Below are 22,970 nucleotides of genomic sequence, written 5' to 3'. Positions count from 1 at the left end.
CCCCCACCCCCCGCTTCTGCATGAGCGGATGCGTCTCCTTATCTGCATCTCTGTCACGATGTCGTGTGCACCTCGCCCCCTTCGTGCCCACGTGTATCATTAGCGGGCACCGCCTCTTTTTTTTCTTTTCTTTTGCTGTCGCCTGTCTCGGAGATGTTGCCCGCGCGGCCGAGAGCGGAGTCTGTGCACGATGGAGGGACCTAATGGAGACTCTGTCGCGCGGTGCGCACCCGTCTGATTTGTCATGGTGAACCGGAGGAGCCGCTTCCTCTCCGGCGGACTTCACTGAAGAGATGGACGTGCATTTGAAGGACTGCGTCGCCCTCTCCGTCTACATCTTCACCTTCCTGCTGGGCCTCCCCGCCAACCTGCTGGTCCTCTTCGTGTACGTGCGCAAGGCCCGCCGGCGCGGCGCCACGCCCAACGTGGTCTACGCCCTCAACCTGTGCGGGTCCAACCTGGCCCTGGTGGCCTGGATGCCCGTCAAGGCCTGGGAGACGTTGCTGAAGGACTGGATGCTGCCGGCGCCCGTCTGCCCCGTCTACAGCTTCTTCTTCTTCTCCTCGCTGTACGGCAGCTGCCTCTTCATCACCGCCGTGACGGTCGGGCGTTACCTCAGCATCGCCTTCCCGATCGTCTACAAGAGGTACCGGCGGGCTCGCATCTCGTGCTTCATCAGCGCCGCCCTGTGGCTGCTCGTGCTGCTCCACCTGAGCGTGAGCCTGGTGGCCGAAGGCGGGGCCAACTTCGTCTCCACCGAGGACGACGTCTCGGCCTGCTACGGCCGCTTCAACGCGTCGCAGCTGGTCGTGCTGCTGCCGCTGCGCCTGGAGATGGCCGTCGTCATGTTCCTCGTGCCTCTGATCGTGACGTGTTTCTGCACCCTGCGCTGCGTCGCCCTGGTGTGGCGCTCCAACCTGCGCCCGCTGGGGAAGAGGCGGGTCCTGACCGTCACGCTGTCCACGCTGGCGGTGTTCGTGGCGTGCTACGCGCCCTACAACGCCTCGCACGTCGTGGGGTTCGTGCTGAAGACCAACGTGGAGTGGCGGACGTACGGCATGCTGTCCAGCTCCTGCAGCGTGTTCCTGGAGCCCGTGGTGATGCTGATGCTTTCGCCGGCGGCGTCGAGAGGACTCCTGGGAAGAGCGTGCGGATGGCAGAGCCAGTTCAGCCGGAGCGATCGGCGTCGGTGTAAACCCGCCGGCGCCGCCGCCGCCGACGCCGCCGGGGCGCCGCCCACGCTGTCCGAGAGGAGCCAGGGAGGGGCGGAGGTGACAAAAGTGAGTCAGGGGTGACGTCACGGCGGGTGGAAATAAAAACCAAGACAATTAGGAAGGAGGATCACCGTGGAAACATCGAGGGACAGACCTTCCTTCACATGTCGCTCCCAAAAACACCCAGAAAATCGATCTCTCTGGTTCAGATCTGCTCCTCCTCTTCACCGACGACGCAGCAGTTCATCTGCACGATGTCTCTGCTGTGTTCGTCGATTCAAAGCAGACTATAACCTGATCAAAGCTCGGCAGTCGTCGGGCTGCAGCGGCACTTTCTTCCAACTCTTTAGACCAAATCTTTCCATAATAATAAAAAAAGGATTACAACGAAGGCTGTTTCGCAAGTCCGACGACAGACGAGAAGTATTGATGGATCACGTGATGTTTGGCTGATTGTAAAGAGTGACTCACGCTGCAGCTTTTCCCGTGACTGTTTCACACGCCGGGAACGGCCGAGTCGGCAAGAAAGAGGAACAGTCATTGGAATTCTTGTTTTTGACCAAGGAAATGTAATAAATGTCATTATTCTAAATTAGTGAGTTTGTTTTTTCCTTTTCAACAAGACAGGAAAAGAAAACAAACCCGTCAGATGATTGGTTTGGTGACGAATGGCTCCATCTGGTGTCTCTCGAGCTGTAAGAGGGAATTTGATTAATTGCATTGTTTTTTTTTCCTGCCGTGACGACGCAAACGATTCAACCATTACATTTTAACCACAATTTGATGTCTGACATGAATTCTACATGTTAATAAAAAACTGTATGACCCTTCATTTATTGTTTTCTGTAGTGTTAAAGTCTGTTAGACCTTCAAAATAAAGTACCATGCTTGCAAGTGTTTTGTGTGCATTGTCTTTTAGGCATTGTGGTAAACAGAATAACCTGCAGTTTAATTATTATTTCTAAGTTACCGATGGACACATCTTTAACGGTAATTCTTTTATTTTAATTTTACACCAACAACAAAACCTTTTTTTTTTGCCACTGAATGTGATTATCTCACACACACGATGAAGAATAATTGCAAACTCATCAGTAAATAAAACTACCAAAGTATCATCTCCAAAACTGACTTTCCATTTTAGGAGTTGTTCTCATTACAAAATAAAATGTGCAGTTTTTCTGCCCCCTTGTGGACACCGCAGACAAGATATATAAAAAGATCTCCCTCCTCACGGCCAAAATAAAGACGTCACAGCTTCTGAGTGGTTGCCGGGAGATGATGTTTGGAGAAGATGGAGAACATCGAAGATTGTGTCCTGACACTTATTAAATTTCCACAATTGACGGGGAAGTAGCGGCTCTTCAGTGACGGAGAGGCTGGATCTTCACGCGTAACACAGGTACATCCATCAGATTCCTAAAAACCTCACGAAGGGACATATTTGACTTCTCGGGTGGACTTTACGTTCGTTAGACAACGAAGGAGTTTGCAGGTAAAACTGAAGAACACGACTGCTGGAATTCAACTCTTTACTCGGGACGTTTCGGTGCTACTTTTTAAACAGCAATGTTTAAGCGGGTAATTTAAAAGATTTTAAAGTTTGGTGATTTTTTTTTTTTTTTTTTCTATTCCTGTCAACAAACGCCAGAAAAGACCAAAACTAACAGAATGAATCAAGCATCTTAATCTTCTGAGTCAGACGGCTCACTTGCTGCACAACGACATCAGTCAATCACAAACGTTTAGTTTGAGCAGCGTTACATTAAAACTAGTGTCCACCTGTTACTTTTTTAACTCTAGATTTTTGTTTTTAAAAGGTTCAGATCTTCAATGGACAAATGGTCGAGGAAGCTGGAAAGTACTGAGAGAAGGATTGTTGATTGATGCACTTTCTATAACTTTGTAAATATGCATTTTATTTAAAAGAGTATGTGGAGTTTACTTTGCGACGTGGAAATGACTGAAGCAAGTATGTTGACCTGGTGGACCGTTTCAGGAACAAACTGTGCTTACGTGTTTTAATAAAATGAACAGTGAAAAGAACTTGAATCTGATCTGAATTTGTTTTGAGTTTTTTTTCTTGCAATTCATCCTGATGGGAACATAAATCATGAATCGAATTTTTTTTTTTTTTTTTTTGCCAATCTATCCGACAGTTGTTGAGACGTCTTGGCGGTAAACTAAAACGATCAACTTCCTGAAGTCGGTCGGATTCGTCCTCCGGGGACCGTGAATTCTCAGTCCGCCCGATGGTTGTTGAGATTTTTTTTTCCTGGCAGTGAACCTGCTGCTCGCAGGGGTCCCCGCCAACATCCTGGCCTTCTGCCGCAAGGTGTGCCGCGGGGCCGCCCCGATAAGACATCCTGCTCCTCAACCTCACCGTCTCGGACCTCGTCTTCTTGGCTTTCCCGCCTTTTAAAATGAAGGAGGCCTTCGACGACACGGCCTGGCTGCTTTCTGTTCTACGTCGCCATCTACAACAGCACGCTGCCGCTCACGGCCGTGAGCGTGGAGCGCTTACCTGGGGGTCGCCTACCCGAGCGGCTCCTCGACACCCGCGACCGAAACCCTCCGAGGCCGAAAAACACGAGGGAGCGGCTCCTCCTTGAAAGTTTGGAAGACGTTGTACGAGTAAATGTGCTTTTGACGGAGGGCATTTCTTTTTTATTTCATGCAACAACAACAACAACAACAAAAAAAACCTGACAAAAGTGCTGTTATTCCACTTGAGCAAGTTTATTTGAGTGATATCGTCGTACGATTCTCTACGTTGCTTCTTTCATTTTAATAGATATCGAACCGTCATATTTTCCCCTTAAAACAAGAGTCTATAAGTTCTCAGTCGGACGTATAGGTTGGTTTCATCTGCAAAGAAAATGGACGTTGAAGTACAGCGAAGGAAGAACAATGTAAGTCGGGGTCCAAGTTTTTCTGAAAACCGTTTAGAAGTGTCACAACTTAACGGGAGCCTTTAGGTTCGCTAAATTTATCCGGGAGACTTCGGCGCTCCCGCGGGGACGCCGAGGATGTCTTTCGAGGTGCAGAACGGGTAAAGATATTTCCAGAAGCGGCGACTCCGCCAACGTTTTTTTTTTTTTTTTTTACCTTCGTGTAACAGCTGAGAGCGAAGAGGCCGACGGGAAAGCTGCCAGCTGGACTCGAACCGTGAACATTGCAATTACGCGGCGTTGCGCTTTTAACCGTTCAGGTGCCGAGGCTAAATGTCCAATCCCCCCCCCCCCCCGCCACTTGTATGGCCACTTCCTGCCAGCACTAATGAACCCGGCGCTCCTCTGCAGGCGGATGACATCCCTTTATAGTGTCCCGTTTGTGCACCGAACTCGTTTACAGCCGTCCGACGCCTTCGTGTTCACCTGCGGGTCACACGTCCGCTCAGACTTTGTTTGGATGTGGAAGAACCGGGATTATTTACTTAAGTACAAAAAAAATAAATATATATATATATATATATACACACACACACTCAACTACAAGTCAAAGTACTGCATTTAAAATGTTATTAAAAGTAAGTGTAATCGGGGAAATGTTATTAAAAGTATTTAATGCGATGCGTGTTATACTGCTGCGACTCAACTATTTTGTTTACTTGGCAATTTATGATTATTTTAATACGGAAGAATATGCTGATTATTTTATTGATAAATCAGTTGCTTGACTTGGAAGATAATTTGAAGATAAATCAATGATAGTAAAATAGGCCTATTCAGTGATTTATATTTGCTTTTTTTTTTAATGAAAATTAAAAAGAGGAGCTTCACTTGTAGTTTTTTTTGATGTTGTAAAAATAAATCTCGAGGCACAAACACCTGATGTAAAAGTGCAGCTTTCTAAACATGCTTCCAAACATCAAAAACAAGCTCAATGGATTCATAGAGTATTTATTCCAAAAAAAAAATTAAATATGACCAAAAAAAAAAAAGGCTCATCTTAGGACCAGGTGAGTGTTAAGACAAAACGAAAGGTTTTGACATACAAGCTTTACTTCTAAAATTTCATAATCAGGCAAAAAAAAAAAAAAAAAAAAACTAAAAAAGAAGAAGAAAACAAGCACATTAATATACATTGAAACCCAAACGTCATTTTTCGTCTACGAGTTCGATAGGCAGCTAACCGCGGAGGTGTTTATAGAGATTTATTCAGGAGGGGAATCCCTTCAACGGGGGGGGGAGGAGGGATGGGGGGGGGGGGGGGCGACGGGCACTCGCTGAGAAACAACCAAAAAAAACAAACAACTTTCCCCGAAGTCTGTAAACGTCTGAATTTGCCGATTGCACAGGAACTCTACGACCACTTCATTATTGCCGTCAAATCTCAGAATAAAAACATGAATTTAAACACTAAAAAAGAAAAACGGAGGAGGAAGTGTGTTTACAGGCAGTGAGAAATAAAGTCAAATAAATAATGCTACATAATGTCTACGCCGAGATACTCGTTACACCTCCACCCCCCTCACCCCCTCCCCGTATTAATCCGGTATTTAGAAGTAGGCGGGTTGAGCTCGAGAGTGCCCGTCCAATAAACCGATCCCCACAGGCCTTTTGGTCCTGTCAGCTCCGCAACCGATCAGTTCTGCATATTTTTGCTTTCTTGGCATGTCAGAGGCGTCCACACACACACACACACACACACACACACACACCACCCAGTATCGTCATGTATTAATATATACTCATTCATTTCTGAACAGTTCTTTGATTCACTCGGGGGTTGTTGTTGTTGTTGGGTTTTTTTTTTTCAGCACCATCAAGGGAAAAGGCACAGTCTGTGACGGACAGGTCGGTCCGGCGGTGACCTTTCAACCCTCCTCCTCTCGTCAATGTGCAAAAAGAATGAAGGAAAAAAAAAAAAAAGTTTGCAGTACATAAACTGAAAAAAAAAGAAAAAGAAGTTCATTCAAAGTCTTTCACCGCCGCGATGAGACGACGAAATAACGCGTTCACTGACCGAGGAGGGCTCGACCGCTCGTCGGTCCAGCACCAGTAAACCTATTGCATTATCAAATCTGGGAAAAAATTTTAAAAAAAAAAAAAAAAAAACGATCACAAACCTCAAGTATTAGTTTCTTTTTCAAATAGGACTTTGCTAGAAAAAATATGCGGCATGTGCGTTGCGGTAATATCTTTACGTATAAATATATCTCCATTCGGACTTAAAAACGAGCTTTTATTTTGAAGGGTAAAAAGGCGTCGGATTTCCCCGGCGGCGTGCCAAACGGGCTCGACGGGTCGACCCGCCGCACGTGGCGTCGCGAGCGGGAAAAAGGGATTCCTGTGATAAAGCTCGCTCGACATAAACTTTCAAAGACGTGTGTGGGGGGGGGGGGGGGGGGGGAGCGAACGGTGCTAAATATGCCCCGCGAGTACAATAAATATCCTTCAAGTAAAAACAAATGCTGGTAACGTCTGACATTAAGAAACGGACTCAACACGAGAGCAAACACAGAAACGGGAGGGGGACAAAAGCTTCTGATGCTTTAAAAATTTTAAAAAAAAATCCTTCAAATGCAGGCGGCTCCGAACCTTTTAAGAAAATCTAATCTCAACTCGACCCATAAATACAGGCAATTTCTTCACATCACCATTTTTCTGATGTTTTGCAGACAGAAGATTGATCGAGAGAATATTGGTTTGTTTGCACATTTTGCCGAGACCGCCTCCGACGACGACGCGAGCAGCGAAGCGACGAAGACTCTGAATACGAAGGCTCGGCGTGGACAGTACGTGACGTCGGTGCCCCGGAGCGAGGCGAGGCGACGCCAAGCGGGAGTCTCCGCCCCCGACGACGCCCCCGACGACGCCCCCGACGACGCCCGCTCGGAAATTCACCTTTTCAGCCGCGTCAAGATGCCCACAGAGGACGTTTGTGTGTGATGGAGTTTTTGTTTTCTCGGGAAGGCAGGAGGCACTTTGATCTCACTCTAGGTCTATTTCATTATTTAAAACAAAACGACAAAAAAAAAAAAAAAAAAAAAAAAAAAAGCCGCCGCAGAGCGTGATTCCAGTTTTTTTCTTCTAAACTTTCAGTATGAATATTGTTTCAGGAAAATAAGGTTGTTGCCTGATGAATATAATTCAATTTGCGTTTTTATTTTAGTTTTTTCCGGAAAAATCAGACTGAAGATGTAAGTATAAATAATCTATGACAATTACAATAAAATGGAGGACGAGCTCAAGAAGAACGAGACCCGAGTGAATATAATTATTCTAAATATAATTTTGCGGCATTAACCTTGTTTTGTTAAGACCATGAAACGATGATTTTGTGACCAGGAAAGAGAGATTTTTCATTTTCTTAAATCAGATCTCAGAATATTTGTTGATCGGGAGGAAACGAGTGTTAAATGTTCAAAAGGTCAGTTCCCGAGAAAACAAAATATATATATATATATATATAAAAAAAATAGTCACACAGTTGGCTGGCGGTGAGATCAGCTACAATCCCGCGTGCTGTCCCGGCCCCCCCGTGTGTCGGGGAGCACGGTGCGTTTTACGGCGTTCGATTTCACTAAAATGCGTGAACAGAGGCACCAAACCGACGCACAATTAAAAAAAAAAAAAACCTTCCGTTCAACCGGCCGTTTCACTTTCTAAACAGATCAGGCACTTCGTTTCAATCTCTTCAAAAAAAACAAACAAACAACAAACACCGTCCGACCTCACGACTGAGGCGTCAAGCGCTACTCCTTCACGGGAATGTCGAATCCCCCCCCCCCCCATCCTCTCCCCGACGTTCCCGAATCCAACTTCACCGTCACTTGCCGAAAAAACAAAAACCAACCCTCGCTCGAACACTTCCTCGAAAAAACATTCACCGCCGAAGCCGCTCCTTCTGCGTCGACGCCTCGTTGCACCGAAGGAGCTCGTCACAACTAAGTCGGTCGGTTTCTGATGTAAAAACTGGGATCAAATTCAGAAGGTACGAAACATTGAAACTAGCCGCTCCGCTCCGTTGCTGAAAACGGATGTTAATTCAAGTTAAAAAAAAAGGAAAAAAAAAGAAAAAAAACACAGCTCTTTAAATAGCGAGAGGAATAAAACACGCACCGAGCTGAACTTGAGCTTAAAATTGTCCGGCTTGTGGCCGTGGCAACGTAGTCCAACAGTCCTCTCGATGCAGCTCGCCTCGCGGTAAGGCAACAAAGCGATGCACAAAAAGCCTCAAACAACGGCTGCACGAGACATCGTTTAAAAATTAAAAAAATTAAAAAATAATGTCGGTGTCCGTGTTGGCAGGTTACAGAGTTACGCTTCTCACTGTCTGGCCGACCGACCGACCGACCGAGAGGAACCGACCGGCTTAAAGGGAGACGGAAGAGGAACCGCTGAAGGCAGCACCGCGAGGCCGACGCGTTGCCACGACAACCACACATTTGCTCAGCGGAGAAATAAACGCGCGCGCTTTACCCCCTCCCTCTCCCACCGGAGAGATGAAGACACGCAAACAAACTTGTAAATCCGGCTACAACATAAACCAGCGACCTCGGGCTCGACGTGAGGCTACGAAACGAGTCGGGTCCTCGCTGGTTCGGCTCATGCACCAAAAAATAAAATTAAAAAATTCATCAGTTTTTTTTTTTTAAATTACTGGCTGCTCCACCACTTTTGAAACACACACACACACACACACGCACACACAACAACAACAAAAAAAACAGCAAAGTAAAAGTATGAGTATGACGTTAAAGGGGAGAGACGATCGTCGTCTCCGCGATGAGGAGGAGACGGAGACGAAGGGCGGGAGCACAGAAACAACTGGCCGGTTTCAGATTGCATGCTGTGGCCGTGCTCCTCTCCGACATCCTTACGCAGCTGCTGCAGTCCCGTCCCAGAGACCGAGAGCTGCATGGTGAGATGAGGTCGCCGAAGCGATCCGGGCACCGAGACTGGCCGAGGGGGAGGGGAGGGAGGGGGCGGGGGGCGTTCAGGCGAAGTACATGGTCCTCAGTGTGTCGTGGTGGATCTGAACAGCCCGAGCCAGCGCCTGGGGGTCCCTGCCGTTGCTCTGCCCGGAGACGTGGCTGCCCTCCGCACTGTGGCAGCAAACCAGCAAGGAAAACAGTGAGACAAAGAAAACGAGGGAGAGATCGACAGCACCGACGTGAAGTCACACCTGCTCCAAAAGAAAAAAAAAAAAAAAAAAAAAAAGATGTAACTGAGAAAAGTGATCAAAGGAAAAAAAAGAAAGAAAAAAAAACTATGTTCACCAAACTTTTCAACCGTAACCAGTGGTGGGTTTTTTTTTTCTCCTCTTAACTGTGCACAAAGTGACTTTGTGATCGAAAGTGGTAATTTCAAATGACCGCTCACGTCTGCTTGATTGTAAAACTTCAATTGTCGTTCTGGTGTGGATCCAGAAAGCTTCTGCACACACCAGGGTTGACTTGTCTATCACTTAAATGCAACAGTAAGAACATAAACTCACATTCCTCATAAATATTTCAACATAAATAAATAATAATTTTCTTTTAAAAAAGAACCCTCACCTGTCGTGCTCTTTGTCGACCAGGTGGTAGCGAGCGCGGAAGGCCACCAGGTGGGCGTAGTAGGCCGGCGCCGGGATGGAGACGGAGCGCGTGCAGCGGACGTAGGTGTGGCACAGCTGGTAGGTGAGGAGCTGGAACTCGTCGGCGGTGAAACCGTTGTCGTCCCACAGCACGTGGTAGTGGGAGGGACGACTCGTACCCTGGAGGGAGGGAGGGAGGGAGGCTTAATCGACACCCCGGAGAAAGCAGCTCCGTGGAGTGAGGGCAAACGCCGAGCAGCTAAATTTAGGTGAAGCAGGGAGGCCTGGGGAGCTTCCCCTTCTCCAACAGCTGCTGAGCTGCCACTCGCATAATAGAGCATAACGCGCTGTAAAGGATCATTATCACGCGCGTGTGCCGTTAGTGTGGCTTCAAAGAGACTTCAGAAAAGCAATTTGTGGACTGGAGTCAAGTCTTCAAAACTCAAAAGGAGCAACAGAAGAAAACGAGTTCTGTCCAGTTAAATCTGTAACTATTATAATGATGCGTTGCTGAACATCTGAAAACAAACTTGGGAGTTTTTCTTTATCAATACTTCGAGTTTTACTTTGATGCAGGCAGCGCACGAACGAGAAAAAAAAAAAAAAAAGGTCAAAGTCCGAGTCGGATCCGTAAAAGCGTACCTGGATTCCAGCGTGGCTGCAGAGGTAAAAGTCAAACTCGTAGGGGTGAGTGATGTCCGTGTCCACCGTGGTGCCGGCAGGAATGTTTCCACTTCGTCCGACCTGGCAATTAAAACATAACGTAAAATATAAATAATTAAAAAAAAACAAAAAACAAACTCAAGTCTGACCAAGATATCAAATCCTTCCTCGGTCTCTTTTCCCTTTTGGCGAGACACCAGCTCTCTTCTTTTTTTTTGGTAACCTGAATTAAGGAAGTTTCCCTCAAACAGAGACAGAAGTGAGTCCGCGTGATTTCTGCCATGAATGACGTCGGCAGAATGAAATCCGGCATCGCTCACCCGCTCGTTGCGGTCCGCGCAGAAGAGGCGCGTGTGATGGCGTTTCTGCACGACGATGTAGGTGATCCCCGGCTGGTATTCCTTCTCCAGAGTGATGCACGCCTCCCTGATGGCCACCAGCTCGTAGTACAGCACCTGCACGCAAAAAGTACAGCTTCAATTCTGGGGAGGAGCTTCGGGGGAAATCGCTTTTACCAGCCGAGCGGGAAGACGTTTGGAGAGACTGCGGTATTGTCAAAGTCACAGAAGTTAGGAACTTTTAAGACTTGGCAGACAAGTCTGGAAGACATTTCTGAAGCTATTAAATAGAAAGTGATAAAAAGGTACAAATTCATGTCTAGTTTAGCTAAACGCATAAAAAAATAATATACATTAATTTGTCTTAAACAGATGAATTAAACATTAGCAGCACTTTCAGGACTCATTCAGGCTTAACTTTGGGACTTTTTTTTTTTTTTCCTTTACCAGGTGTGACTACTAAAGATCTGAACCTAAACAGAAAGAATAGACACAAAAGCGGTTTCTACCTGTCTGAACTGGCCCTCTGACACGCCGTCCCTGTAGAAAATGATCCTGGTCGGTTTGTAGCGGGTTGATTTGTAGAACTGGATCAAGAGCTCTCGCACCATAGAGGCCAGGTCGTGGATGATCTCCTGTCTGGGCCTCTGGACCCGCACCGTAGCGCAGTACCTGCTGGGGTGGGCGTCCATACTGCCGACCACCTGGAGAGGAACGAGCGGCGGAAAGACTCGTCAGGCATTACAGCATGAATGGTATCGCGCTAGAAAACTTTCAAAAGGAGGTCCTACAATTTCAGCAAAAACTGAATTAGGCCTGATTTGTATTTGTAGTAAAAAAAAAAAAAAAAAGAAAGAAAAAACAAAAGGACCCATCACGGTGAACATTAAAAACAAAATGGTTGCTTGTGGTTTAAGTGTTTGAGTAAGAGAAGCTTCGTGAGTTTCGTAAATACAGATTTTCACGTGGACTTTAAATGGGAATAGAAGTTGTTTTTGTTTTTTTTTTCCTGAAGTAAAGTCTCACCGCTGCAATAGATGGCTTTTTCCCATCTCCGGCTGGAGGATGAGTGACGTCAGCCCCGAGGAAGATGACGGGCTGCTGGAACACCGACGGTCTTAGATGGAAGAGGAGACAAAAAAAAAAAAAAAGATCTTCCAACTAATCTGTCACGGCGAGACGGTTTACAAGATTTCTGACAGCCAACAGAAAAACTGAAGGATTCTGATGAGACTCGGGAGGAGAAAAAAAAAATAAATAAATTAAAAAAAAAAAAAAAGCATCAGGAAACAACACGGGTGAAGTGCAAAGCTGTCTTGATTTTACCGTTGGTGTGGAACCAGGATGTTGTTGATGCCTCCCAGTTTCACGTTGATCTTGAGGCAGAGGTTGGAGAGGGTCTGAGGCGACGTCTTCACCACGTTCTTCACCTGCACGCACTGGGTGGCCATGCCGAGGAGGGTGTCGCCCACCCGCTTCACCTCCGCTGCGGGTCGGGAGAGATTTTCGTTAATTACGGACCCGCCGTCACAAACGCCGCTAAGTGGTTTGCTTTTCTGGTTTCAAACATTTCACACGGTTGAGAAAAGATCGGGGGTTTTTTTGGGTTGGTTTTTTTTTTTTTTTGGTACCGTAGACGGGCGTTTTGCCGGGCAGGATGACGATGATGAGCTGCAGCCCGGTGTAGGTGTTCTTCAGGTGTCTGAACATCGGCTCCACGCTGTCGGCTCCCTGCGCGTATTTACAGAAACAAGGCTGGCCCTGGATCGGCATCCCGGCATCCTTGGAGATTTTCCGCAGCTGGTCAGTGAAGCTCCTGAATGATTGGGGGGGGGGGGGGGGGAATTCAAAAATAAATCAAGAATCAAGATTAATAGGGAGCCCGCAGTTCGACACGTCGGGTTAGTCGTAAATAACTTGTGTCGAAGTTCTCTAAAACAAATTCGATCTCTAAATTATTGGCGATACCTTCGTATAATTACACGAAATAAGAATCACCAACAATTTACACGAGAGATCGAATTTGTTTTAGCCTTGTAAATCTGAAATCCAACCGAGACAGACGGTGCTGCGAGTTGCACCGTTCATGCTGCAAAGCAACGTTTTCGATTTGGTAGCATCGACAGCAAAAGGCAGAGAAGCAGCGAAAATAGGAATTCTTTCTTTCCCGGTGACGACGTCTTGAAGTAAACATGCCTATTTAAATCAAATTTAACGTTGGGAAGAAGAAAAAAGAAAAAAAAAAAAAAAAGAAAAATATATATATATATATATATATATATATATATATATATATATATATATATATATATATATATAGCAGATGAGTCCAACGCAATAGTTTTTGATAGTTCAAGTACGTACTGGTGTCGTATATCTTGTGTGATATCGTCTTTGTTTTTCCCCAAAACTGTATTATCCTGACTTGTTTTTATCCATTCTTTTAAGTGTGTTCGTCGTTTTGCGACTCTGTTCACAAGTAACCAAACTAAGCAACAAACAAACAAACAAACAAGTTGGTGAGCTCACTTGAGGATCTCTTCCCGGCACTGCCTCTGGGTGGCGAAGCAGGCGATGGCCCACATCTTGATCTCCACGCCGGTGTGAAACTGTTTCCCCCTCATGTCCCACACCCCGTGACTGGGCGTGGCCACCGTGCGGTTCTGCAACGACAGCGCAGGGTTGATCTGCTGGGGCTGGCAGTCACACGGACACAAACAGTACACGGAGAAACAGACCAGGTATGGATTCAAAAGATTCTTTTTTTTTTTAGATTGACATGCAAAACAGACATTTCAAACTACTACTCTGGGTGATTATTCAAAACGGCATTCACGTTTAAAAAAAAAAAAAAAGAGTGTAAAACTGAAGGAAATGTTCAGAGAGAAAAGAGCAGAAATAATGCGAGATACACTTAAGGTGTTTTTTTTTTTTTTTTTTTTTACAGTGAAAGCAAATCAAACATCATCTATCCACAGAAAATGTATTGAAGGTACACAGCTGATCAACTCATTGAAATATTTTCATACTAATGAAAGAGCTCCAAACTGTTTTATATTCCAACGATCACCACTTCATTATTTGGTAGCAAATACTTAAAAAACAAGATTTTTTTTTTTTTTACCTAGTGTCTATATTTAGAATTATCTTGTGTCTAACTGGAGGAAAACACACACACACACACACACACACGAAGTGATTTAAAGGGGAAGGTACCATAAAGGGTTCAGAGCTCACCCTGCCGCCATACTGCAGCATGGGGGCCGGCAGGACGCGGCCCGTCACCTGAGCCATCTCGTCTCGCACGCGGAACTGGAACTCCTGCACGAACGGGTCGGCCTCGTAGTTCGCGCTCCGCACCTGCGACGAGAGGAATTTACTTTCCAAACAAAAAAAACACAAACAAAAGCGGATTTCGCTGCCGTTTTAGTTCCTGTTGCGAGTTAGACACTCACCAGCCTGCTGATCTCTTCCTGTCTGTCCGGCGCAGAGCGGGCTGTTGCTTTGATCATAGTTGACGTCTGGTTATCCGTTAGTTTTTTAATACAGCGCTGACCTGCGACAACGTGGCACACCTAAACGTTAAAAAGAACAAAAGAAGCAGAAATTCTGGTTAATCAAGACTCGTAGACAGACTTCTTTATTCATAGCGTTCAAGCACGTTTCCTCTTCGGAGGGGTCTTTTTGTTTTGTTTTGCCCGCAAGTAACAAAAGACGTGGACGATGCAGCGGTTGTCGATTGCTGTATGTGAACTATCAAAAACTGTTGTGTCAGACTCTTGTTATTTTTGTTGGTACTTCTCATGAAACGTTTGTTTATCCCGCTTGCTAAGCTCTAATTAGCTGACCGGTGTAAACAGTCAACAGCGGGTCCAACACAAGGCCCGATACGATTGGATGTGGGCGTCATCTCAAGAGGGCTGAAACCATTTTGTTTCCAATGCCGGTAATTAGCATTTGTGTACAGCATGAAAACCGTCTATGTTAATACTGCTTCGACCTTAATGGCAGGTGATCTTTAACGATTTCCAGTTCTTCCGGTGTTTGGGCAGCGGAGTCGCGCAGCCTTCTGCGGTCCTTACCTCCAGGGGCAGGTAGGTGTGTTTCTGTTCCTGGCCCACCTGCAGGCAAGGCAGGTGGGGGTACTTCAGCTGCAGGTTGTACTTCTCTCTGAAGTACTGAGACACCGAGCGTTCGACCGTCTGGCCGTTCTCGAGCTGCAGCGGAAATCTGTGGATTTTAGGAGGCAGGAGAATCTCGTGTTATTGTGAGCAAGCGGCAGCTTCGACTGCGGGTTTAACAGCTGCGGGGGATGTGATGTGGAAACGTACGTCTGGAGGTTGGCGGGCCGTCGTGTAACATTGCAGACTCTGTACTTCCTACGCATGCTTCCACAGTGTGTCACTTCCACTTTGAGACCTGCGGAGATGATGAAACAGCAGTTGTAATGATTTGAGGCCCGTTTTCCGAAAGTGTGGAACAACTGAATAGTCTTCAAATTCCTACGGCACCAAGGCTGAACTTTCATTTCCGCCTCCTGTACACACGAATTAAAATGTCAAAACATGCGGAGGACCCGATATCCAGTGGACTCGAACGTAAACACAACAGCTACGGGAGCTTCCCGCAGCAGCAGCAGCAGCACACAAAACATTGAAGGATGAACCGAGGCCGTTGTTCCACGGTGACAAACCTTTGATCTCTTTGGTGAACTTGACCCTGTGGGAGTCGGTGAGAGGGCGAGGCTGCTCGTCGATGTTGTGAATGTCCAGGACTTCGCACATGAACTGAATGACAGGCTGGGCTTTGTAGAAAGCTGTGGCCGACACTGAAACGATGCAGAGCAGTCAAATATTACACCGATAACAGTGGAAGAAAGTTTGTCCAGAGCGTGTAACCTTTTGGGGACAATGCATTACTGTTCAGACAAACTTTAAATGACAACGGGCAACAAACAACAACAACAACATAAGAATGTTAAGGCATTATGCAGACACCAAGGACATTTTGAGTTGGTTTTGAATGTCCGATAAAGACAAAAGAACATTTTGATTTTATTTGCAGGTATTTAACATCAATGGAAACACTTTATTGACACGAATTGAACAAAATCCATCCAACAGCACCTCTAAAGCTCACAAAACAAATAATTTAAAAATAGTTGTGGTTTTACAGCAGGTAGCAGACTTTTTCTTGCTCAAGCCCAGTGGAGCCACAATGACGACAAGATTTCCAGGAGCTCGTCAGGCACATATCCACAACTTATACTATATAGTATTATTATTACTGCATGGATAAACCAATCAAGAAGTAGTATGTTCTCTAGCGAGCTTTAAAAGGTGCCGTTATGCAAGTTTTATTTCCTTTGATAGAGTTTGCCCCCGTTTCTGGTCTTTATGCTAAGCTAACCAGCTGCTGGCCGTAGCTTTACGTTTATTGAACAGATACAAGAGTCGCAGTAAGAAAGTGAATGCGCGTTCACCAAAATATCAAACGATTACTTGAAATATCCCCAGTTTCACAGTCTTTACTCACCATCGATGTTGAGCATCATCTTCCACATGGCTGGCCGTACTGACTGATGGAAGCCGAACCAGACCTCTCTTCCTCCCCCTAGTGGATGGTCGTAGCCCTCTGGGGAGGAGAAGAAGGACCGTCCGACGGGGGTGTACCTGGCGAGGACAGGTGACACGACGTTTAGCAGCGGAGGAAACGAAAACTCTTCCAAGGCTCTGAGGTTCACCGGGTGCAGCACCGAGTTACACGTCTCAAACCGGAGGAAGCTAATAAGGCTCACGTTCATGTTACCGAAAGCTATTTTGGTTAATGGATTCACCAAATGACACGTCCCGAGGGGGATTACACGTAAACACGCTTTTAATCCGCATCTCCTTGTTCAATTCAAATCCCACTGGGGCCAACTATTATACCAAAACTACATCCGCCTCGGGTATTGTCGAGGACATACACGTGTCCGCCAAATTGCAACCCGTTATAATAAGTGACAACAGTGCGGCTGAAATGCTGCATTATAAATAAAGGGGGCTATACAGTATTTCCAGGATGCAGGTATCCTTGGATCAGATTTCATGACCGCAGAATTAACCAATGAGAAATACTGAACTCGTGCTTCACTCGGAACCATTTAGATTGTAGGTTTTATCTTTGTTGTTCGGTTATTGAGGCCGAAAACTGCGACATGTTTATAGCAAACTATAAAATAAACAGTAGTAATCAGTCGTGATTATTTTGAGGCAACAGTCATGATTTAAGTAAAAAAAAAATTGTTTAACCAAACTTGAAATCTTAGAAACTTGAAATTATATCAAATGTTCAGCGACACTGAGCCTTGAAGTTTTCCAGTTTCAAAAGGTATTTGTGCGCACAACAAATGTCTGCAGACGTCCGACGGAGGGAACACACTTCATGGAGGGCAGGTGTCGGAGGACGACGTCCACAGCGTGAACCGGGTTGGTGCTCAGCGGTTTCTCCAGGTCCAGCGGCTCCGCCACACCACGTCCCGTCAACACCTCGTGCAGCATGTGCCAGCTGACCAACGACACGAATCTGATGCTGACTTTAAACGGGCGGTCCTTCCCACCTTCGCCTGGCAGCGTGACGTCCAGATCAACCTGCCGATGACGAGGGTGGAGGTGTGAACGGAGCACGCTCATTTCAGTCCTGCAAATCTGTATTCATGACGTGTTCCAACGTGCAGGACTTAAAATGTAAAAATCAGAGGCAGGAAAGCTGAAGACGGGTGCGGCCGACACAAAACACCAGCATCATATAGCGGGTGGAGAGTCTTACCCCATCAGTGGCGACAGGAAGTGGTTGAGCAGTGTAGAGGCTCTTCTTCCCATCATAAACTGGCAGCCGATCACCGAAGATGGTCACCTTGAAATGCTGCACCATGGAGTCCACCACCTCCCTGGGAAGACCACCACGTCATAGAAATCACGTTACGACCTTTCAATGCGCAACAATTAAAGCATATAATGTAAAGAAAATTCACGTCTAATACTTTCACACTGTACTAAACTTCTGCTGTAATAATATCCATCTTTCTTTTCCGTTACCTGTTGACCCGTCGAGGACATTTATCCGGCATGATGTCCACCTCGTACAGGTAGACGTCAATCTTGGGGATGTCCACCTGGAAGCAATTGGCCAGAAGCTTGATGGGCTTTCCAATGGTGCCATAGCCTGGTCGCCGTGGCAACGTAAACAGGGCTTGGGCTCCAACCGCTTCTTAAAAAAAAAAAAGAAAAAAAAAAAAAGAAGTAGGAAAAACAAAAAAACAAAATGCGAACAAAATAAAAACAAATTCTAAAAACACACTCTGACAAAATGCAATCTATAAACTAACCAGTCCATCAGCAGCACTCTGGACCATCAGTCCCCACCAAACATCCAAAAACCACTAACGCAAAGTCTAAAACGGCAATAATGGACGTGATACAGCATCACAATCAAGCTCGGAGCTTTAAAAACGAGACAAAGTGGAGGAAGGAAGTGGTTAATATGGAGGAAAGGCGCGTGTGCTGCCTAGGAACGAAGACGGTGAGGGATGTTAAAGATTGCCTCATATCAAACTGACAAAACGGAAACAAATGTGCCAGCGCTGCGTTTCCCACATCAATCTGATAACAGCCGCATAAAAAGGTTACAGAGTTGGGTGACATTTTAAAATAAAAGACCAGCTTGATGGCCGCACATTTCTCCCGACTGCCACGGCCTTTGCCAGACAAGAGGAGAACGAGGTGAGTGAAACGCCGCACTAATTTGACATCAATTTTTTTTTTTCATAAATGCCAAAGTGGAAAGTACACAGAGCGAGAAGAGAAACGCGACCACATAATTTCCACGAGAGGATCCGCACATGCACCGAAATGACATCAAGTCTGCACATACGCACAGAGCTCCAGCTGTGAGAGTTGTTAGAGGTGCACTTTGCAGTAATGTTGGAAAAGAGGGTTAAAAAAAAAAGTGGCCATGGGGGGGGGGGGGGGATACTTGGCAACTATGATGAATGTGGCCATGAAATAAAGTGAGAACGAGCAGCTGCTGTGGGCTGAAAACAAACTAAAGTGTTTCAAGTTGTGAAGCTCTCGTCAGGGTCACGGACTGACCCCGACGGAGACGACATTCACTAAAAAGACTGCACTTCCTGCTGATGCGTCCCCACGTCGCTTCCTCCCCTGTGCCGTTCCCATGGCGATGGAACCCGTGTTGCTACGGTTTCTCCATGGCAACTAAAGGCATGCGGACACGGGGAGGAAAAACAGGTGCCCACAGAGGCGTCTCACTTACGGCGGAGATTCGGTAAGAAAAGACGCACGTTTTAACTTTGAAACTAATAGAAGGTGAAAAAAAAAAAAAAAAAAAGACTTTTTTTTTTTTTTTTTTTTTAAATGTTTTTGAGGAATAGTGAAAACTGGGCACGTGACAGACGGCAGCTACTGCACCAGTCATGACCCAAAAAGACAAAGGTTCACTGTGGCCTGAGCAACAATGGAGAGATTAATGACCACTTATCAGACTGGTTCATCATACAAAACGCACCGCACAAGCAGTGGACGCCCACACAGGGCTGACATTCAACCCACACACTTTAATAGAGCACTCTACTGATGTAATATGTCCCGACGTCACTTCACTGACGCTGGAGACTAAAAAACAAAAAGACTAAAACTTGTACTGTAATATTAAAAGTGAGTATTGGTTTTACCATCTCAACCTTTCAGAGCACAAGTTTTCAAAACTCATGACGTGCAGACGAATACATTGTAGACCAGCGAAATTTAAAATCTGCGTCTCTCACGAGTAAGACTTTAGAAAAATATCAAAACATGACATGCTGAAATATAGGCTCATGTTACTGTATCTAAAACTGTGTTTTGTCACTGGATTTTATTCCATTTGGGATCATAATAAACGTAATATATATATTTGGGTTTTGGACTGTTAGTTGGGCGAAAAAAATATATGTATATGTATTTCAGGACTTTTCTAGGGTCTTTAGGAAAATGAAATGGACATTTTAAGCATACTTCCTAACACTATAAAGACTAAATGGTAAACACATTAGTCTAAAACTAATGCTCTGATACAAGTTAAACGAATAAATACAGATTGCTGGAACATCTTAATACCTTCGTGTCCAGAGTCCTATCGTTTTCAAAGCTTTCATAAGCAGAAGACTGGTCTGTTGAAGCAGCACAAGATGTTTTCCCGCAGGGCTCGCAGTAAGTTTAGCCACAAGCAAAATAACTTTTTATAAACCCCAGGCTGTTAAATAGTCAATCGCTCCTTCTGTCTTTTCTTTCCTTTCAGTAATTGAGCTAAAACTGAAAGCCTGGTTTAAAATTATTAGCTCGAGTCAGTCAACCCAATAAATAAACATCAAACCGCCTTCAATGAGCCCGTAAGAAATGTCCTCATTGGGACTTAAACACACATGTACGACATATGAATAGTATCAGTAAGGGGATGAGGTATTATGAAAAGGAAGGACAAGATTTTTAACTCGTTGACAACAAATCTGAAAGTATTATAAACTAAATATGGCAAACATTAATTGGTTACAGCCTCTCAAATGTGAGAATTTTCTGCTCAGTATTGGCGCAAATTACATATCTTTAAACTTTGAACTGTTGACCAGAATCTTGTTAAGGTCTAGGAAGTTGTGTTGGGTAATTTTACTGGTTGTGAATATTGATTAAAAAAATAATAATACTGGAACTGAAAAAAATGACTAATCAGGTGGCCAAAAACCAGATATCACAGCAAAGTCAAAAGTTTAGAGAAGTGAGAGTTGAGTATGGAAGCACTGGCGACAACTCTTGAGAAATAACATAACTTTTTTGAAGTTTCTAAATTGAGGTTACTCTGATAAAGCTTGGTCTGCATATGCTCGTGGAGTGAAACGGGTAGTGGGTGGAGAACGCGTGGGTCAGTGTCACGGAGGTCATTTTTTTTTTTTTGTGGTTTTTTTTTCCTCCCAGTCCACCAGACCCCCCCCCCCCCCTCCCCCAACACCATCAATAATATACCAGCTGTGACTCACAAATTGTGCCCATTGGCAACAGAGTAAATTGACGTATGACCAACTGATTTGTAATTAACACAGAAAGAGGTTAACCTTATTCAATAGTTGCAGTAACTATGGCAGCAGCTGGTGTGAAAGGCACACACACACACACACACACACACACACACACACACACACACACACACACACACACACACACACAGCTTCTCAGGCTTCAAGCACACCTGACGGTGTCACCACCACCTGCCTTTGACAACCGACAAAGAATGACGTATGGAATAAAAAAATTAAAAAAATAAAAATACCCCGGTGACTTTATTCACACACTGCGTTAACAACTCGGTTCATTTAACACCCTTTAATTCTCGATCTACGGGGGGCGGAGGGGGTCAAACATGCGTGAAGCGCCACACCGCGGTCTAAAAATAACTCGGCGGTACCTGAACGCAACATCAAGCGGTGAAACGAGAAGAACCCACCTGTTGTTCCGATTTCCATTCATGAGGTCTCTGTCCGGGAGACCCGGCACCCTCGTGTCCGACTAGCAGCGAGTCGATTCAAACTTTTGACAAATGAATCCGTCCCCGGATCCCCCCACCCCCTCCCTCGGTGATGTGGAGCCCGGCCGCTCGGGGGTCCCCGCCCCCCTGGTTGGAAGTCCTTCTCCCAACTGCCTCGCCGAAACACACAGCTTCAAAAGTTGACCAGAAAGTCCCCCCTCCGCCCCCCGCTTCCGTTCTCTGACGTCGTTTCTGCTGCAGCTGAAATGAGAACGGGAGTTATTTATCATTTGTTTTGTTTTTTTTTTAGTATCGGAAATGTTTCGTGACAATTTGGGACACGAAGTTGGTTGAAATTTCTCCCGACTGTTCAGCGGCGCTCGGGAAGCTAACCGCGTTAGCCGCCGACATTTAGCGACCGACTCGAAACGCCAACACGGACATGAATATTTACCGGGTCAGGGTCCGAAGCGGTTGTCCCGTTGGTTAATGTGACGATCCGGCTTCTTTTTTTTTTCTTCTTTTCTTTCTCTAATAGATACGAGGAGTTCACTTCCTCGGCGTCCTGCACGGTACCGACGAAGAACCGGTCTTAAATCTGCTCCCTTACACCGCCCTCTCTCGCGCTGAGCGGGAAGTTACCGAGAACAGGACGTGACAACTTCCGGAACAGTCCTTCAAAATAAAAGAACGGACAAAAAGCGGATCTCTTGTCTCGGAGACACGTGTATTCTCTTTAATACGTTTTACTAAGATTACTATTGTTACACAATAAGCTCAAGTGGACAGTTGAGTACAATTTACAGCAGTATTTCCGTTTTATACTGCCCTACTTTATGTTTTTAATCAACTGTGCATCGTACCTTTATATATATATATATATATATATATATATATATATATATATATATATACGTATCTATTGTAGTCTACATTTCAGTCCTCCACATTGATTTGTAAAATATAGTTGCTACTGTTTACAGAAATATTTTAAATAGTAACATAATGATTAGTTTGTAGTATTATTGATTAAATGAGCTCGTGAAGAATAGTCACGATTCTTTCATACGTGCGAATACTACCATCACTATTTGTCTATTTTTTTTAATATTTTTTTATATTATTGTTCAAATTATTTCCTCCCACTGGGATTTTCTGTGTTATACTTTCCAACTTGACGAAGCCATTACTCCCTCCTCTCCTCCCCCACCGAGGGAAATCCGACAGGAAATACCAACTGTAGAAAACAACGTCACTTCCGGGAAACTTTTTCTGAACTACTAATATCATATTTTTAAATTAGACAAAATAAAGTTTTTATTTTAGCTGTGGTGATTTTTACATGGCTCGTCCTATCGGCCGTATGCAAATGAATTAAAACAGAGCCAACATAATGGGAAATTACCCGTATTTTATGAATGGCATTACTCACTCTATACTGTAGATGTCGCTACAATTGATTATACAGCTTCCTCGACCATAAACCATAGAAGAAAAATAACCAGGAAACGTTGCACTTCCATGAGGAACTGCAACTGGGTTTGTTGGAGCTGCCAGAAACAAACAGATGGATTTTTTTATTTTTTATTTTTAACATAGCTTTGTTTCATTTTATGGAGGATTAGGACACAGATGCTGTGAGTAATTATTGGATGTAAATCTTTCTTATTCTGTT

The 22,970-nt window shown here is 45.1% G+C and overlaps 2 protein-coding genes across 6 annotated transcripts; one reads left to right on the top strand and one right to left on the bottom strand.

Moving 5' to 3' along the window:
• The first annotated feature begins 293 nt into the window (after positions 1 to 293).
• Positions 294 to 1,295, top strand: LOC138634185 (free fatty acid receptor 3). Its single transcript, XM_069720873.1, has one exon. The coding sequence runs from the start codon at positions 294 to 296 to the stop codon at positions 1,293 to 1,295; it is 1,002 nt and encodes a 333-aa protein (XP_069576974.1).
• Positions 1,296 to 8,862: 7,567 nt separating this feature from the next.
• ago3b (argonaute RISC catalytic component 3b) lies at positions 8,863 to 21,394 on the bottom strand. 5 transcript variants are annotated; one of them, XM_069720874.1, is made up of 19 exons: positions 21,275 to 21,394; positions 17,821 to 17,992; positions 17,552 to 17,672; positions 17,165 to 17,373; positions 16,277 to 16,413; positions 15,435 to 15,569; positions 15,073 to 15,160; positions 14,824 to 14,971; positions 14,197 to 14,316; positions 13,958 to 14,101; positions 13,271 to 13,437; positions 12,373 to 12,557; positions 12,068 to 12,227; positions 11,768 to 11,858; positions 11,251 to 11,445; positions 10,724 to 10,858; positions 10,383 to 10,484; positions 9,721 to 9,920; positions 8,863 to 9,267 (listed from the first exon to the last, which is right to left on the bottom strand). In XM_069720874.1, exons 1-19 carry the CDS (start codon positions 21,291 to 21,293, stop codon positions 9,159 to 9,161), a joined length of 2,637 nt encoding a protein of 878 aa, XP_069576975.1. In that variant the 5' UTR covers positions 21,294 to 21,394; the 3' UTR covers positions 8,863 to 9,158. The 5 variants fall into 5 exon arrangements, with proteins under 5 accessions (XP_069576975.1, XP_069576978.1, XP_069576977.1 ...); XM_069720877.1 differs by having other exon boundaries at positions 13,271 to 13,404; XM_069720876.1 differs by having other exon boundaries at positions 13,979 to 14,101.
• Positions 21,395 to 22,970: the final 1,576 nt, after the last annotated feature.

This window comes from Brachyistius frenatus, unplaced genomic scaffold, assembly GCF_029030835.1.
Source record: "Brachyistius frenatus isolate BFR_SWC_R1_liver_20210118 unplaced genomic scaffold, ASM2903083v1 Contig_253, whole genome shotgun sequence".
In the NCBI taxonomy this organism is placed as follows: domain Eukaryota; kingdom Metazoa; phylum Chordata; class Actinopteri; family Embiotocidae; genus Brachyistius; species Brachyistius frenatus.
Note: the sequence above shows the minus strand (reverse complement) of the source record. Positions and strands in the feature narration are given on the sequence as shown.